Source organism: Chanodichthys erythropterus, chromosome 17 (genome assembly GCF_024489055.1).
Source record: "Chanodichthys erythropterus isolate Z2021 chromosome 17, ASM2448905v1, whole genome shotgun sequence".
Lineage (NCBI taxonomy): Eukaryota > Metazoa > Chordata > Actinopteri > Cypriniformes > Xenocyprididae > Chanodichthys > Chanodichthys erythropterus.
In genome coordinates this window covers 27,395,107-27,412,463 of record NC_090237.1, presented here as the reverse complement: position 1 = coordinate 27,412,463, position 17,357 = coordinate 27,395,107, and the positions used below count along the sequence as shown (strand labels likewise).

The following is a 17,357-nucleotide window of genomic DNA, read 5'->3' as shown; positions in this document are numbered from 1 at the left end:
TTGCTGTTGCTATCGCCATGCTCTGATGTTAACAATAACAAAACTGATCAAAAGACAAAAACTGACTGAAATAAAAATGAACTGTCTCCAATCTGTCTATCACAGCTCCGTCCTGCCCACCCAACAGTCACTACAACCCCTGTGCTCCAGGCTGTACCGAGACCTGTGTTAATCTCTCTGAGCTCAACTGCAGCAGACCCTGTGCTGAGGCCTGCCAGTGTGATCAGGGGTACATCTTGAGCGGCCAAACCTGTGTGCCACAAGCAGAATGTGGCTGCTTCTATCAGGGACGTTATTACAACAAACACCAGATGTTTTACACACATGAGCAGTGCTTGGAGCTCTGTAGGTGTGGGGAAAATGGAACCGTTTCCTGCCAGACATCAAGTTGTGGGCCAGGGGAAGCTTGCAGGGTGGTGAATGGAGTTTTAGGATGCCACCCTGTCAGTTACGGAAGATGTGTGGCCACTGGTGACCCTCACTATTTTTCTTTCGATGGCAGGAGGTTTGATTTTCAAGGTGCATGCACTTATACACTCGCTAAGGTATGTGATCTGATCGGAGGACGGCTGATGAATTTTTCTGTGGACACCAAGAATGAGCAGATTGGAAACATAGGGGTTTCTGTCATCAAGAACTTGACTGTGAATGTCTACAACTTGACTATTACCATCAGACGAGGTGAACGCTGGAGAGTCATCGTAAGTGTTCTTCTAGTTTGGCCTCAGTAAGAAATTATTGCTTTTATTCAGCAAGTAATGTTGCAAAAGATTTCTATTTCAGATTTTTAAACTTTTTATTAATTAAAGAATCTTAAAAAAAATATATATCAGTTTCCACAAAAATATAAAGCAGCACAGCCATTTTCAACTTTGATAATAATAAGAAATGTTTCCTGAGCAGCAAATCAGCACATCAGAATGATTTCTGAAGGATCATGTGACAGCTTTTCCATCACAGGAATAAATTACACTTTAAAACATATTAAAATAGAAAACAGTTATTTTAAATTGTAATAATATTTCACAATATTACAGTTTTTATTTGATTAAATAAGCATAAGAGACTTTTGAACAGCAGTGTAATAAAATGAAGATAAAATATTAAGAAATGATTAATAAGTAACCAGTATGAAAGAAACTGATAATAGAAAAGTGCTGATGGGCCACTATCTCATAGTGGTCTGTACTTATTTCTGCTTATTAAAAATTAGGCAGAAAAATTTAACTGAAATCATGTTTGCTATTGGTTGACAGGTAAACAATGCATTTGTCAACCTCCCTTTATCGCTTGGCCATCAAGTCACCATTAACCAGGTTGGTTTCACTGTGATAGTGCAAACTGATTTTGGCTTGAGAGTTCTGTATGATGCCAATTACCATGCAGAGGTCCATGTACCCTCAAACTATCAAGGCAGAATGTGTGGCCTGTGTGGCAACTACAATGGCAACCCAGCTGATGACTTCTTGTTGCCCAATGGGACCCAAAGCTCCAGTGTAGATGCGTTCGGACAGGCATGGGCATTGCCAGCAACTGGTGTTCAGTGCAGAGGCGGAGGTTCCCAGAAGCAGTGCAATGAGACCGAAGCCGAGAGATACCGCAGAGATGATGCCTGTGGCCTTATGGCAACTGCCGCTGGTCCTTTCAGTGCTTGTCATGGTTGGGTGAATCCTCAGCCCCATGTGATTAACTGTGAATTTGACATGTGTATTATGGATGGAGATAGAGCCATGCTATGTCAAAATCTTCAGGCTTATGCCATTATCTGCCAACAAGCAGGGATACAAATCATGCCATGGAGGAATATTTCATTCTGTCGTAAGTTTGTAAAGCTAAAGCTGTTTTTCTTTCTAGCACTCTATTCAAGCTTTGTATCATAATCAATTTGATTATATATATATATATATATATATATATATATATATATATATATATATATATATAAAAAAAATATATTTATATTTATATAAAACCAGTGTTGGGGAAAGTTACTTTCAAAAGTAATGCATTACAATGTTGCGTTACTCCCTAAAAAAGTAACTAATTGCATTACTTGGTTACTTTTTATAGAAAAAACTGCATTACATTACTTTTGTGTACCTTTTTCTGACATATTTAATTACTGTAAATTTGTGTAATGTTCTACGTTTGCGTTTGACTGCTTTTATTCATTTTGAGGAATACTGAATGTTTTTGTGAAAGTGAGTTAAGTAAATGCATGCGCACACAATGCTTCTGCACTTACTCCTGAGTTCTCTCAACAAAAAACAGAGTAACTTGCATTACTTATTTGAAAAAGTAACTCAGATATTTTGTCGTAAATTTAAAAGTAATGCATTACTTTACTAGTTACTTGAAAAAAGTAATCTGATTACGTAACTTGCAGTACTTGTACTGCGTTACCTCCAACACTGCATATAACAATATTTATATTAACAATATAACAATATTTGGTCATACATTAGATTAGGGTCCAATTCTCACTTAAATTTAGGTATTAGGTAGAAATTGGATAGGACTAAGGGATGTAGAATATGGTCATGCAGAATGAGACATCAATATCTGTTTTTAGTATTGATAAACAGCCAATATTCTAGTAATATCCAAGCTAATAAGCAACTAGTTATTAGTGAGAATTGGACCCTATATTTTGTTTATATATATATATATATATATATATATACTGTATATAAACAACATTTCAAAAGTTTTTGAAATACAGAATATTTTCATTCAGTAAGGATGTATTAAATTGATCAAAAGTGACAGAAAAGACATTTATAATGTAACAAAAGGTTTCCATTTCAAATAAATGCTGTTCTTTTGATCTATATTCATTTAGGAATCCTAAAAAATGTATCAGTTTCCACAAAAAAAACTAATCAGCACAACTCTTTTCAGCATTGATTATAAGAAATGTTTCTTGAGCAGCAAGTAAGCATATTAGAATGATTTCTGAAGGATCATGTAAAATTTGACAGACTTAACATAAGACTTATTTTCAAAATGTAAAAAAAAAACTCCAAACTTTAGTTTTTATATAACTAGATAAATAGATAGATATATAGATAGATAGATATTATTTTTAATGATAACAATGTGATACATTTTATTAATGTATATTTTTGCATTTTCTTTCTTTAAGCGGCCGATTGTCCAGCTAACAGTCACTATGTACAGTGCTCTAATAACTGTGCCAACACCTGTGCCAGCCTTAGTGGGTCCGTTAACAACTGCCCAAATATTTGCACGGAAGGTTGTCAGTGTGATGAAGGTTTGCTCTCAGATGGTGATAAGTGTGTGTCTGTGGGAGACTGCGGATGTGTTCATAATGGCAAATACCTAAAGGTGGGATTTATTGCTTTTCTTAAACCCATAAATGATTGTTACTGTGTCTGATAAGAGCTGCTTATCAACTTTTTTTCCAAACTTTTGTCAGATTCTATGATGCTCCAAATCAAATGACAGCCATTTAATGTCTTTTTAGAAATATTTCCATAAATCCATTGTTCGGCGTCTTTTTATTAACTTGAAACATTGTTCAATCTGACATGTGCAATTTCTGCAGAATAATGATATCATCCTACCTTATTCGTCCTACTTGAAGCTGTCTGTGTATATTAAACTGAGATAAGAAAATGTATTTTAACACACACACATACACACATTGCATTTCAATAATAAATGTAATGGTGCATGGAACTGTAGGTAAGCTTTTCTCTGCTCTGTCCTCTTAGGTCGGCGAAGTCTCACTGACTGACGACATGAAGTGTGTGTGTCATTCCGCCGGTGTGCTGGAGTGTGGCAAACAAGATGGTTACCCTGAGCAAGGCCACTGTGTGTTTGATGCAGATGACCAGTTGCTGTCATTTGATGGTGTAAAGGGGACGGTTGGCCGGTCAGGAGCCTTCCAAATGGCTTTCTTATGTGATCAAGAGTCTCCTGACTGGTTCCGTGTGGTGTTAGACGCACTTGCATGTGCCAGGAATGATCCTAGCAATGTGACAATGGTCCACGTCTTCTTCCAGGACATGATCATCACAGTCAACAATCGCCGACACAGCTGGGTGAGTGGCTTTTAAAGATTATAAATGTAGCATTATTTTTTTGTGCTACATCAACCAGTCTTAAACTATTTGATTCAGAGAAATAAAAAGTGCTGGTGACACAGAAACTGTACATATTTCTCTTATTGAAACAGGTGAATGGGAAGAAGGTCTCGTATCCCTTTATGCCTAAAGAAGGGTTGTCAGTCTCATACAGTAATGAGGCTGTCGTCATTGAGAAGATGTCTACCATGAGACTGACTTACTCTGTCACTGAAGGGGTCGTGTTATCCATAAACGGAGATCTGACAGACAAAGTTTGTGGCGCCTGTGGCAACTTTAATGGAGATGCTGCAGATGATATGAGAACTTCTGATGGGAGAAACTCCACCATGATGTCTCTGGTTGTATCATCCTGGCAGGCTGAAGACTTCTTTACATGGTAAGTACTTGATGTATTACAATGACAAAATATGCTAGTTTAGTCACATTAAAGCCTATAATTGTGCTGCCTTCATCAATGGACATTGCAAAACAAATATCTTCAAATGTAATGTCAGTGACTAACCTATTACTCCTCATATGCTTTTATTACAGTGACATGTAACAAACCTGGGAGGAAGATTTTGCTACCACAGAGATTTCTAATTGGGAAATTGTAAATTGTATTTAATTGCACACTGGGGTTTAGAATGACGCTTTGGTCTAAAACTGAATGATTTCTACATACTCAATATTTTTTAGTCTGATCTTATTTCTGCACTTTTATGATTTGAGATAATGCACATTAAAATACACTTCTGAAATCTACATTCAAAATTGTCTAGTAATGTTTTTCATATTTTTTCCCATCTTGATTAATTAGATATGTAAACCACACAAAGCCCCGGTAGATAGCAGCAACCTTCCTTACAATTCCTACTACATTTTTTTTAACGATACCGTATTACAGACCTCCTTTAATAGGTCTGCGTCAAACAAACGTATCGTAATTAATGTCCATATGTCTTTCAGCTAGTTACATCACATAGCGTATTCAATATTAATGAGAAAATGTTTTCAGTGTAGTAATTTCTGAGAAAACGAAAGGGTACTTTGCACAGTCGCAATTTTTTTTCTTCAAATAGAATGTTCGACACTCAGTTTGCCTGTTTGACACATGAATGATTCTCTCATGCGGCTGAATTTCACTCTGTTTCGACAATGTTCGTACGGATCGTTACAGAACGCTTTCTACACATGAAATCTGAGACGCATTAAAAATCTGACTGAATTACCCCAGTCTGCGCGTTCTGCTTCGATGCCGTCAACACCACGATTGATGCTCTTCAAAAGGGAAAGCAAAAGCTCGTGCAGCGCTCGGATGCAACATCTCATCCAGGTAACGACACAGTTTTAAGAATCAATGGTTCATACACTTTTAAACGGGGTCATTTTGATAAATTCAGCTACTTTTTTGTCTTGTGGATTATATGTAAACATCTTTGTTGTGTTCTCTTTCCTTTGCATAGTTTGCATTGCAATATTATTAATATCCACTAGGTGGCACTGTGGTGTTTTACATGTTCCGATGTAAGGAGAGATAAAAAGAAGAACGATATAGTAAAGAAATGCTAAGCTATTGCTCGTGTTCTGCCTGCTGATTATTATGACTCCTCCAACATAACAAGTGGCGACGAGGATGTTAAGATGGCACTGCTCTCTTTGCAACCCCCAGTAGCATTCCTGGAATGCCCAGGTGAACCGAAACTGTCCTTTGATGCATGGGAAAAGTTATTTCAGAACTACTTGCTTGCAATCGGTGGAGAAGAATTTTCTGCCGAGAGAAAGAGAGCTTTGCTGATACACTGTTTAGGAACAGAAGGCCAACGAATCTACAATACATTGCCTCTCACCGCTGATACATACGACGGATCTTTACAAGCACTGAAACAGTTCTTTTCTCCTAAGCTGAATGTGGTTTCTGAGAGATATCGCTTCAGACAACGCGCTCAAGCCGTGGGTGAGTCCACTGATCATTACGTTGCAGCGCTTCATGAACTAGTGAAAACATGCGCTTTTGGCAATATTGAGCATGAAATGATCCGTGATCAGATTGTAGAAAAAACGTGCATGCCCCGAATTCGTGAAAGACTGTTACTAGAGCCTGATTTAACCCTTGAAAAGACTATATCTATTGCAAGACAAATTGAATCGGCAGTAGCAGACGCCAAAGTCATTGCTGAAGGGGAATCAAAACAAGTAGCAGCGATTCAGAAGCAAGAAAAGACGCGAATGCACAAAAATAAAACGAGGATTAAGTCGAAGGATGACAAGCATGTGAGGGGACAGCAGCAGTGTTACCGCTGTGGTTCTGCTAACCACCTTGCAAATGATAAATCCTGCCCTGCTAAAGACTGCAAATGTAGAACATGTGGAAAAATCTGACATTTCTCGAAGGTGTGCAAGACAGTATCAAAGTCAGTTAATGAAGTACGCTAACCTGAAGTGACAGTACTCTGTGTGAATGACTGCCATATAGATGATGGAGCTCCAGTGGGTACTTTTACCATAGCTACGCCCACATCTCCTACACAGACCTGTACCATTAGGATGATGGTTGATACAGGGTCTGGTGCATCAATCCTACCGCAACACATCTTCAAAGAACACTTCAGTTCATGCGTCCTGTCACCACCGAAAATGCAGCTTCTAACCTACTCAAAGGAGAACATACCAGTGTGTGGTTACCTGAGACTGAATGTGACATACTATGGAAAAACTGTTGCTGGTGAGTTTAACATAGTCAAATCAGGAACTCCTCTCATTGGACGTGACTTATGTAGAGCACTGGACATTGAGATTAAGGGTGGTTGCTTGATTGAACCTGCTACTAACTGTGCAATGCTTCAACCATCCAGCACTTCACTTGCTTCTACTGATAGTCCTGTTCCCATACCAACTGTTGCTGGATTTGGATGCGCTAAAAATTTCATACACAAAGTGAAGATCCGCCCTGGAGTTAAGCCTGTACAACAAAAACTCCGTCACTTACCTCTATCAGTGCGAGCAGCAGTGTCAGATGAACTCAAGATGCTAGAGGAGAATGGTATAATTGAGAAGATTGATTCATCTGAGTGGGTTTCTCCTATCGTAGTCACAAAACGGAAGAACAACACAATTCGTATGTGTGTCGACTTAAGGGAACCTAACAAGGCTGTGGTACAAGATAGTCATCCTCTACCACTGATCAAAGACATACTGTCTGAGCTGCATGGATCAGTGATGTTTTCTTCTCTTGACCTTAAAAATGCATACTACCAAGTACAATTACATGAGGAGAGCAGAGGGCTTACTGCTTTCATTACCCATGAAGGCCTATATCAGTTCTGTAGAGTACCCTATGGACTGTGTTCGGCGCCATCTGCTTTTCAACAGATGATGACCATGATATTAAAAGGCCTTGATGGTGTACAGTGTTACTTGGATGATGAGATCGTCCATGGTGCATCCAAAGCTATTCACAATGCAAACCTCAAAGCTGTTCTGCACAGGATTAGTGAAGCTGGTCTGAAACTGAATGCAGACAAGTGTAAGTTTAACTTGACGACACTTAGCTTCCTCGGATACAGACTCGCAGCTGATGGCTTGCACCCGGATGATGCTCATGCTACTGCAATTACAAATGCACCCCCTCCTACTGATGCAGCTACACTGCGGTCATTTCTGGGTCTTAGTGCCTGGTACAGTAAGTTCGTGCCTGCCTATGCTACTCTGGTTGAGCCAATGAGAGCCTTACTTCGTAAAGACTGTGAATTCCACTGGACTACTGAAGCACAAGAAAGTTTTTATCGAGTCAAACAGGCAATAGTGGATAGTCCTGCTCTTTCATTATTCAACCCCAACCACAGCACAATACTCTCTTGTGACGCCTCAGACTATGGTGTTGGCGCTGTCTTGACTCAGCTGGACGACACAGGAACAGAAAGAACCATTGCTTTTGCTTCACGCTCCTTGTCTGATGCTGAACGAAAATACTCCATCGTCGAGAAGGAAGCACTGTCATGTGTCTGGGCTGCAGAGAAGTGGCGTACGTGGCTGTGGGGAAGAAAATTCCTACTACGCACTGACCATCAAGCTCTTACTACTCTTCTCACAAGTAAAGGAAATAGTCGAGCTGGTTTACGTGTTGCCAGATGGTCTGCACGCTTAATGGAGTTTGACTACGATGTTCAATACAGACCCGGTTCATTGAACAGTGTTGCTGATTGCCTATCAAGACTGCCTCTTGCTAACACTGAACATGATTTTGCAGAAACCATTGAGTCTGTTGCTATGATTTCATTTGCTTCCAGTGCAATCTCCAAGGAAGATTTCCAGTCTGCGTGCAACAGCTGCCCGGTGTTTGCAAAACTGCGTACATACCAACAGACACGTTGGCCGAACCACAAAAAGGATGTTGATGTGGATTTACAGGGATACTTTCCTGTCCGACATGAGCTTGCTGTCGTGGATGGTTGTATTGTCAGGGGAACGTACCGTCTCTTGGTACCAGAATCATTACAGAGGAAACTCATAGAACTGGCACATGAATCGCATCAAGGTATAGTCCGTACAAAGCAAAGACTTAGACAGTTTTACTGGTGGCCTAAGATGGACAGTCAGACTGAAATTCTGATACGCAACTGTCATACGTGCAAACAAAATGACAAGTCTGCAGTTACACATGATGCTCCTCTCAACCCTGTTGAATTACCTTCTGCTGCATGGGAAAAGGTCTGCATTGATATTGTTGGACCATTTGAAACGGCACCATCAGACTGCAGATACGCAATAACGCTCGTGGATTACTTCAGCAAATGGCCGGAAGTCGCTTTCGTGTCCAGAGTTGACACACGTACTGTTAAACAGTTCTTGACGACTGTTTTTGCTCAGGAAGGAAATCCAAAAGAGTTGGTCTCAGACAATGGACCTCAGTTTATCTCTTCTGAGTTTTCTGAGTTTCTGAGAGAGAGAGACATCCGTCATTTCAGATCTGCTGTCTATTACCCTCGACTGGAGAAGTCGAGAGGTTCAACAGAGTCCTCAAAGACTGTCTACAAACTGCTTCAATTGAAGGAGAGCCTTGGAAGACTTTCACTCAAACATTCTTGATGGACTATCGAAGTACTCCTCATGCTACCACAGGTGTTACACCATCTGAGTTACTACATGGTCGACGTATGAGAACCAAGTTACAAGTCATGGACTTTCCTGTAAAAGAAACTGACAGAAACATGATACGAGAACAGGTGAAAAGGAAACAAGACAAAGTTAAACACTACACGGATTCCAGAAGAAATGCAAAGCCTTCAAGATTTCAACCTGGTGATCTAGTTCGAGTTAAGAAACCTTGGATGGTAAAGAAAGGTGATCGGAAGTTCACACAACCAAAAGCTGTTGTACAGAAGAAAGGTGAAGATTCCTACCTGCTTGATGATGGTAAGGTATGGAATGCCTCACGTCTTGCTGAACTGCCAGAATCGAGTGGAAATGTTACTCCTGCTGAGGTACAACATGGAAAGACAAGTCCAGTGAATAGGTCTGTTAGAGTTAGACAAAAACCTGTCTGGACCAAGGACTATGTTTTACATATGTAGGGATATGGAGAACTTGAGATAGCTGTGTGAATGTTTGACTGAATAACACACACAAAGTGGAACCATTTTTATTTCGTTGTTTCAATAATACTTGTTTATTCTTGACTTGTTTATTTATGTTGTGATATACAAACAGCTGTTTTCTTTCTGAAAAGGGGAAGATGTTGTGTTCTCTTTCCTTTGCATAGTTTGCATTGCAATATTATTAATATCCACTAGGTGGCACTGTGGTGTTTTACATGTTCCGATGTAAGGAGAGATAAAAAGAAGAACGATATAGTAAAGAAATGCTAAGCTATTGCTCGTGTTCTGCCTGCTGATTATTATGACTCCTCCAACATAACAATCTTTTATGTAAAATATCTTAGGACAGTTGCCTACTAAATAAAAATAACATGCATTTTGTATGAGCTCTCTTATTTTGTTAAAATTATTAACATTTTCACAGATTCTGCAAGTGGTTCACACACACACACATACACACTCATTCTTTTCATTGCCTTGCATGTAAGGAGTACTAGGCTATGTTAAAAGCGATTTATTGTATTTGGCTTTCGGTAATTTAATAACTGATTAGTTCCTATTTATAGTTAATATTAATTCTTAATTTAATGATACTAATAAGAATTGTGTACATTTTCTTTTTATTCCAAGTTCATCAGAGCACATACTCTGTAGCGGCTTCCAGTGCGTCCTGATGTAATGAATATTATTTACTGCACTTTAAAGAAATGAATTTGCTGACTCCAACTCCTTATTTTTAAGACTAATACGGAGCATAACTGCAGCTCAGTATGACTTCCATCAAGAGTAACTTGACCATGACAGCTCAACCAGAATCTCTTTATGTATTCACTTTGGCATACAGGTTAAACCTTTATTCAATTTATTCATTCAAATAAAACATGTGTCATGTGTTCATCCATGACTTGTTATTGTTGAAAATCATAATAGTTGTGAACTGATACTGATTAATATGAATCTAAAATTGGTTTGAATAAATCTGAACCGATGAAGCCACTTGAATAAGCAATAAACAACCTTATACTTCAGTTCCTCTTGTTTCTATCAGATATCATATAACCTAAATCACCTTCATAGACTCATAAAAAGTATTGTTTTTCAGTCAAGCATGTGGGTAAATCAAAGCTTGTGATGTCTTAAAGTCAAAACTTAAGAGTTTCAGTGTCTGCCAGGTGAGGTATCAACACATGGACAGCCAAAGCCTCTTAGTGAGATCTACACTGAGCTCTGCATCACAGAGGGTGTAAATGGATAGAGAGATCAATAATGAATATGAAATCAGATGTATTGAAACAACATGTAGGAGAGCAATGGCAGACCAATGACAGAACAGACCAATTAACCTGAATGACATATTTAAACTTTTACTTGGACAAGACCGACCCATCACAACTGTGCTGACTAAAGGAGTCGCAGGCATTGGAAAAACAGTCTATGTGCACTATGTGCATGGGCACAAAGCAACTGGAAATCTCTCTAAATGAAGGTAAAATCATGTTAATCTTTGATGATTTGGATGAGTGTTGTCTGTCTCTGGATTTTCAGAACAACGTGAGGTTGTGTGTATGGCTGCATGATATTAGAAAAAAACTGACATTGCGATATTTTGTTTTTCTGCGATATATATTGCGATGTGAAAAAAAATCAGATGACTTGAATAGCTCTATTTGGAAAGAATTAATCATTCTAGGATGATTGGGGTGACTTTGTATGTGAGTGAATGTGCATAGAAAATAATGAACAAATTACAAGCATAGATAAATATAATAGAACAAAGATACAAATGAAATAAATAGTGCTTTATATTTTCCAAGTGAGTCTTAACAGTATTCGGGTACAGAAATGGAATAATCAAATGTAATATAATACTGTGTGTAATAATACATAGTGTAAAATAATACAAAGTCTCACTGTATAAATTAAACATAATTTGTGTTAAAACTACAAAAGTTATTTTTCTCTTTGTCTTTTGTTGTTTGATTAACATTCATGACACAGATAGCAGCAGGGGCTTCTGTCACTTTAAAGCCCAGAACACACCAAGCCGACGCTGACAAACTAGTGGCGACGAAAGCAGACTGCAGAGTTAGTTCACGTCAGCAGCGCCTGGGTCCAAAGTTGCCCTGACACACCAAACCGACGCTCGACACCCGACGGCCAAGTAGCACGTCCGTTCTGCACCTGCGTAATTCAACGTGGAATCGGCCGAACTGAAAAACTGACGAGGACCAACTTCAGCTGACGGTGCGGAACACACTGAGAAAAGTTAGTCAGACAAACGAAACAAACGACGGTCGACTTGATGTGTTACGGGCTTAAGACCGAATGCGCGCGGATCCAAAATACTGTTACACATCCGGTTTCTTACACATCTCAATTGTTTTGTTCATCTAATTCTAAACCTTATTCAATTGTGTTTACGAGGATAGGCAATCTTTTACATGCATTTAGACAATTGTTTTACATGTATGTGTCCATTCAGGCACAAATAGACGCAGAAGAGAATGGAATGCAGTGTTCATGTGCATCTGCGCAGCTCTGTGTGTGTGTATGTCCCAGCTAACCAAAATACGCGACTGTTACGTAACTGCAACGCAATTTGGTGACCAAACTTTCGTCGTGGCGACGTAACTAGTTACGTTGTGGCAACCGGAAAAGTGAAATTCCCGGATACGTTGCCACAACGTAACTTTGTGACGTTGCCAGTTAGTAACTGCGACGTCGTGGCAACGTTGTGTATCAATGGTTGTGTGTTGGTAATCAGTTGGTAATTTTTATATTTATTTATTTTTCTATGGGCGGACATGCAGTAGTTTAACCTAATTTATGTCCTCATTTGCCCAAACTAATTTAAAGGCTATTCCAACAGCTGTGAACAATGAATGCAGAGCTCAAAATGAATTCAATTCATTTATTTTGAAAAACACACAGAACGTGAACAAAAATCCAAATAAAAATAATGAAATACACCCAAACTATAAATAAAAACATATCGCCTACAGCGAAACATAAAATAAAAGCATTCAAGACGTTTTGCACTCAGTATCATTAAAAACATATGCTAGCGTAACATTTTGCTAACATATATTTCAGACGTTCAATCACAGAGGTAAAAATATTAACAAAAGTACTTAAAGTAGACTGTGGGCAGTTGTTGAACTTTATTGCTATAAAACTGACGAGAAACACGGAGAAACGCCGACGCTGTTCTCTCCAGCAGCTTGAATGTTTTCCCGGTTGCCATGGCAACTCTAACGGCCACCAGCACTAATGTAAACATAACAATAAAAAAAGGTTTTGCGTCTTTCCAAAGTTAACTTTATACATTTTTATAAAAGCCATTTATTCGTTGTCACCTCGGAAAAATAAATTCTTCTTTCAGAAAAATTAACTTTACTGTCTTGTCAACATACTGTGCGCGCGGCGCGCACTCCATTTGTGGAGGCGCGTGCTGTATGTCATGTCACTAAAAGCAGTTATCCATATTCTGACTTGGTGAAAAGAAACATTTTTTTTTTTTCTTACGGGACATTTCAGTCTTGTGTCTGACATTTAATTACACATTTTAAATGGCAAATTCTGATGATAATAACATATAAAGAATGTTTAAATGATGGTAATGAAATTACCAGCACATGACGTTGCTGTAACGTTGCCAGTAAGTCATGGAATGACCATTATATTACGAATAGAGTACGTATCTGGAACGTCCTTTGTTTTCTTATAACGTTAGGAGATCGTACTGACGATGTTGTGATATGGTAATTTGATGGTAATAATATTATGGGCATACAACGTTGTAGTTACGTTACTAGTAAGTCATGGAATTACCGATATATTACGTATAGAGTACGTATCTGGAACGTCCTTGGTTTTCTTATAACGTGAGATCGTACTGACGACGTTGTGATATGGTAATTTGATGGTAATAATATTATGGGCATACAACGTTGTAGTTACGTTACTAGTAAGTCATGGAATTACCAACATATTACGTATAGAGTACGTATCTGGAACGTCCTTGGTAATCTTATAACGTTAGGGGGTCGTACTAACGACGTTGTGAGATGGTAATCTGAAGGTAATGAAATTACTGGCATGCAACGTCATAGTTACGTTGTCAGTAAGTAAGTCATGAAATTACCAAAAAGTACGAATACATTACGTAACTGTTACGTCGTGTGTTAGCTGGGGTGTGTGTGTGTGCGCCTGTGCATTGCTCACATAAAACAGCTGCCCATTCAGAATGAGTTCTCTTTCGCATTTTCGTGCACTCAAATGGTTTAAAATCTCTTGAACGTTTAAACTAAGAATGAAGAGAGCAAATTGACATTTGGACCTTTTCCTCCATTTTCTTTTGGGCCTCTCATTGGAGTCCAATCAGATACTACAGATACTGCAAGGCCTTCTGATGGAGATAAGAATCAGCTCCTACGACAACAAGAAAATATGTGCTTATATCAGAAAGAAGATTTTGAAATATCCTTTTCCACATAGATCCATCAACTTGTTCCACTGTCTGAATTAATTGAACAAGGATTATCTGGTGGCAGACATCCAGCATTTTCTGAAATCAGGAATTATGAGAGGAAAAACCCTTCTGCCATCTCAGCGGTCTGCTCTGACTTTTTTTTTATCCTTTTTTTTATCATGATTTCTGAGCAAAACCTGGATGTGTGTGATTTGGGAAAATATGCTGAAGAGCGTAGCGTGACAGACTTTATACTTTTGAGGCTGCCTCCTGTGATTGAGGCATCAAGAGTGGCTGAGTAAGTAGTATTAGTTTTATTATGTTTTCTCACATTAGAAAAAAAGGGGGAAAAAACATTTGCTAAATCTGGATGGGTTAGTGAAATTTTTAACTCCTAATGCATTAAAAAAATGGATACACCTTTTGCATTCCAGGGTCTGTTTGGACCCGATGGAATGTAAACTTATAAAACAGTCATAACTTAATATTTTTCACCTAAAACCTAAGAGAACTGGACCTAGAACAGAATAAACTGCAAGACTCTGGAGTACAGCTGCTGTGTGCCAGGCTGAAGAATTCTTACTGTAAACTAGAGACACTCAGGTCAGATCATTTGTCTGAGGACAGCATGCAGTTTCTCTCTTGTCTGCTCTGTCACACTTACATTGTAACATGGTTAAAACAGTAATATATGTTTTAACAGTAAGTGCCATTCTTTCTTTTTGTCTGTAGGCTGAATGACTGCAGTCTGACAGAGAAATGCTATGCTGATCTGTCTTCAGTTCTGAGCTCAGAATCTTCGAGTCTGACGGTGCTGGACCTCAGTGAAAACAGACTGCAGTATTCAGGAGTTAAACTTCTTTCTTCTGGTTTGGCGAGTCCTCATTGTAAAGTGGTGGACTTGAGGTAAGGGGATATCCTGAAAACGTATAAAATTATACTTAGTATAATTTTCAACATTTTTGTTTAATACTAGCCTAACCTAAATGTTGGTGAATGAAAAAACCTTAATTTACCTGCTGCCCTCAATAACAAAAAAAAAAAAAAAAAAAAAAAAAAACTGCTGTCCCAGGTAAAGTGTGTTTTCACGTTTTAGAAATGCTAATGATTAATTGGTAGTAAACTACTCCATTAGAAGGACTTTCCTACTGCCACAAGTTGCCCTGAAATATGTCACTATTTTTCTGTTCGCAGTTTGTGGAATTGTGGTTTCACAGATGAAGATTGTGGGCTCTGGCTTCAGCTCTGACATCAAACCCCTCACACTTGATTGATCTAAGTCTGTCAGGAAATGAAATAGGAGACTCGGTTGTGAATCTCATTTTAAGAGTACTGGAAAATCCTGCATGCAAACTGGAAACTGGTAAGTTCTCGTATCCGAGAGTCAGATGTTCTGGTTATTGTATCTGATAACTTCCACATCTGTTTGGGAAGTAAAGTGTGTTTTATTGTTCTCTGTACAGGCTGAAGATATGTGGTATCACTTATGAAGGGGTGTGAAGCTCTAGTCGCTGCTCTCAGATCAAACCCCTCACACCTGAAAGTGCTGTCTCTCCATAGGAATGAGATCTGTGCTTGGGGAGCAAAGCTGCTAACTTCTTTAAAGGATGATGATAAATACAAACTGTACTCCATAGAGTAAGTAACAATTGCATATGTTTAGTGGACATGTCATGAAAGAACATTATGAATATAGATGTAGTCAAGTTTTATAAGACTGATCTTCTCAAAGATCTCTTGAGCTTAGAGAAGAAAAAATAAATGTTGATGTATTTTTTATCATGTTTATTTATTTATTTTTCAGATATGGTTCAGCAATTGAGAACACCTGAGGATCACCTACAGTAATGAGGTGGCATTACTGTAGATTTTTATATATTGTCCAATAGGATACTTTGATGAAAGATGGAAATGGTTAAATTTGGACATGAAGAAACTGAAGAAATATTTGACTTCCTATATACTTGAATCAAACAAGTTCATGTACATAATTTTTCCACTATTTGTTTACTGCATTTTTTTTTTACCTTTGAGATACTACATCGCAATATTATATTTTAATGTTTGCTATTACTATGTTATTACATTGTAATATTTAAACTATTGAGATGAACATACATTGAACAAGACATGGATTTACTGCTTGTCTAATTTAATTTATATAATTGATGGGTGGTAGATTAACTGCTGGGTTACACCACCACACTTACACAAAACCTTGATCTGTTTAGTTGAAGTAGGATTGTATAGTGGTTTATTAAGATAGTTGGTTACCAGACGTTTGTGGGTGGAAACCCAATGGCTGATCCAGAAGCAACTGACAATAACTGAACAACACTGAGAGTGAATGGTGTCTCTCTAATGGTGTGTCACGAATAATGCTGCTGATTTCAGAATCATATTTACTCAAACTATCTTTTGAAATGGAACACTCATACGCAAGTACATTTCCAAGAAAAAATTTAACTTTTTACTATATACTTGCAAAATGAAACCTCCAACATACAAAGTCCTTTTCTTTTGAAGGTCATCATCATTTATATCTTCAGTTTAAACTATGTTTATACAACAGTCATTAATCTGCAAAAAAACAAAAAATAAATAATAAATAAATAAATAAAAGGCTGGGATTTCCATATTGTACTGTGTATAGCAGTGAGGGTATTGTCTGTTTTAAACTTCTGCACAATTAGATCACGTAACAGTAAAGCAGCATTTTACGATTTGAGATTATGCACATTAAAATACACAACTGAAATCTAGTGTTTCTCATAATTTTTTCACCTTGCTTATTTAGACATGTACACAAATCAGTAATGGCAGCAACCATTAATTCCTTACTTGAACATTTGGTTTTCAACATTCAAAGGACATCCTTACTAAACACCGTACATCAGTGTATCTTTGTTAATATTTATAAGTCTTCTTCATTTTCACCTTGGTAGTCCTACTGGGCAAACATCATTCAAATAGCTTAATTAATGTCTCATGAGCAAATTTTTGCACCATGATTTTGGACTTAATGCTGATGTTGATATTCTTATGGATCAATACGTAACTATATTTTTACTCATGAAATCTGAGGCAATAATCTTGGAACTTTGCACGAAATCAGTTATTACGTATAGGCCTAATAAACGTTTGTCATATATCATATTGATATATTATCATATTGATATGTATTAAAGGTGCCATCGA

The 17,357-nt window shown here is 37.9% G+C and overlaps 1 protein-coding gene across 2 annotated transcripts in view; it reads left to right on the top strand.

Moving 5' to 3' along the window:
* Positions 1-4,771, top strand: part of LOC137004672 (IgGFc-binding protein) — a 68,482-nt gene extending 63,711 nt beyond the window's left edge. For both annotated transcript variants that reach the window (XM_067365234.1, XM_067365235.1), the window contains 6 exons: positions 106-701; positions 1,257-1,818; positions 3,146-3,348; positions 3,738-4,067; positions 4,202-4,488; positions 4,644-4,771. In XM_067365234.1, the coding sequence (XP_067221335.1) occupies positions 106-701; positions 1,257-1,818; positions 3,146-3,348; positions 3,738-4,067; positions 4,202-4,488; positions 4,644-4,653 (1,988 nt within the window). In that variant the 3' untranslated portion in view covers positions 4,654-4,771. The remainder of the gene's footprint in view (positions 1-105; positions 702-1,256; positions 1,819-3,145; positions 3,349-3,737; positions 4,068-4,201; positions 4,489-4,643) is intronic.
* Positions 4,772-17,357: the final 12,586 nt, after the last annotated feature.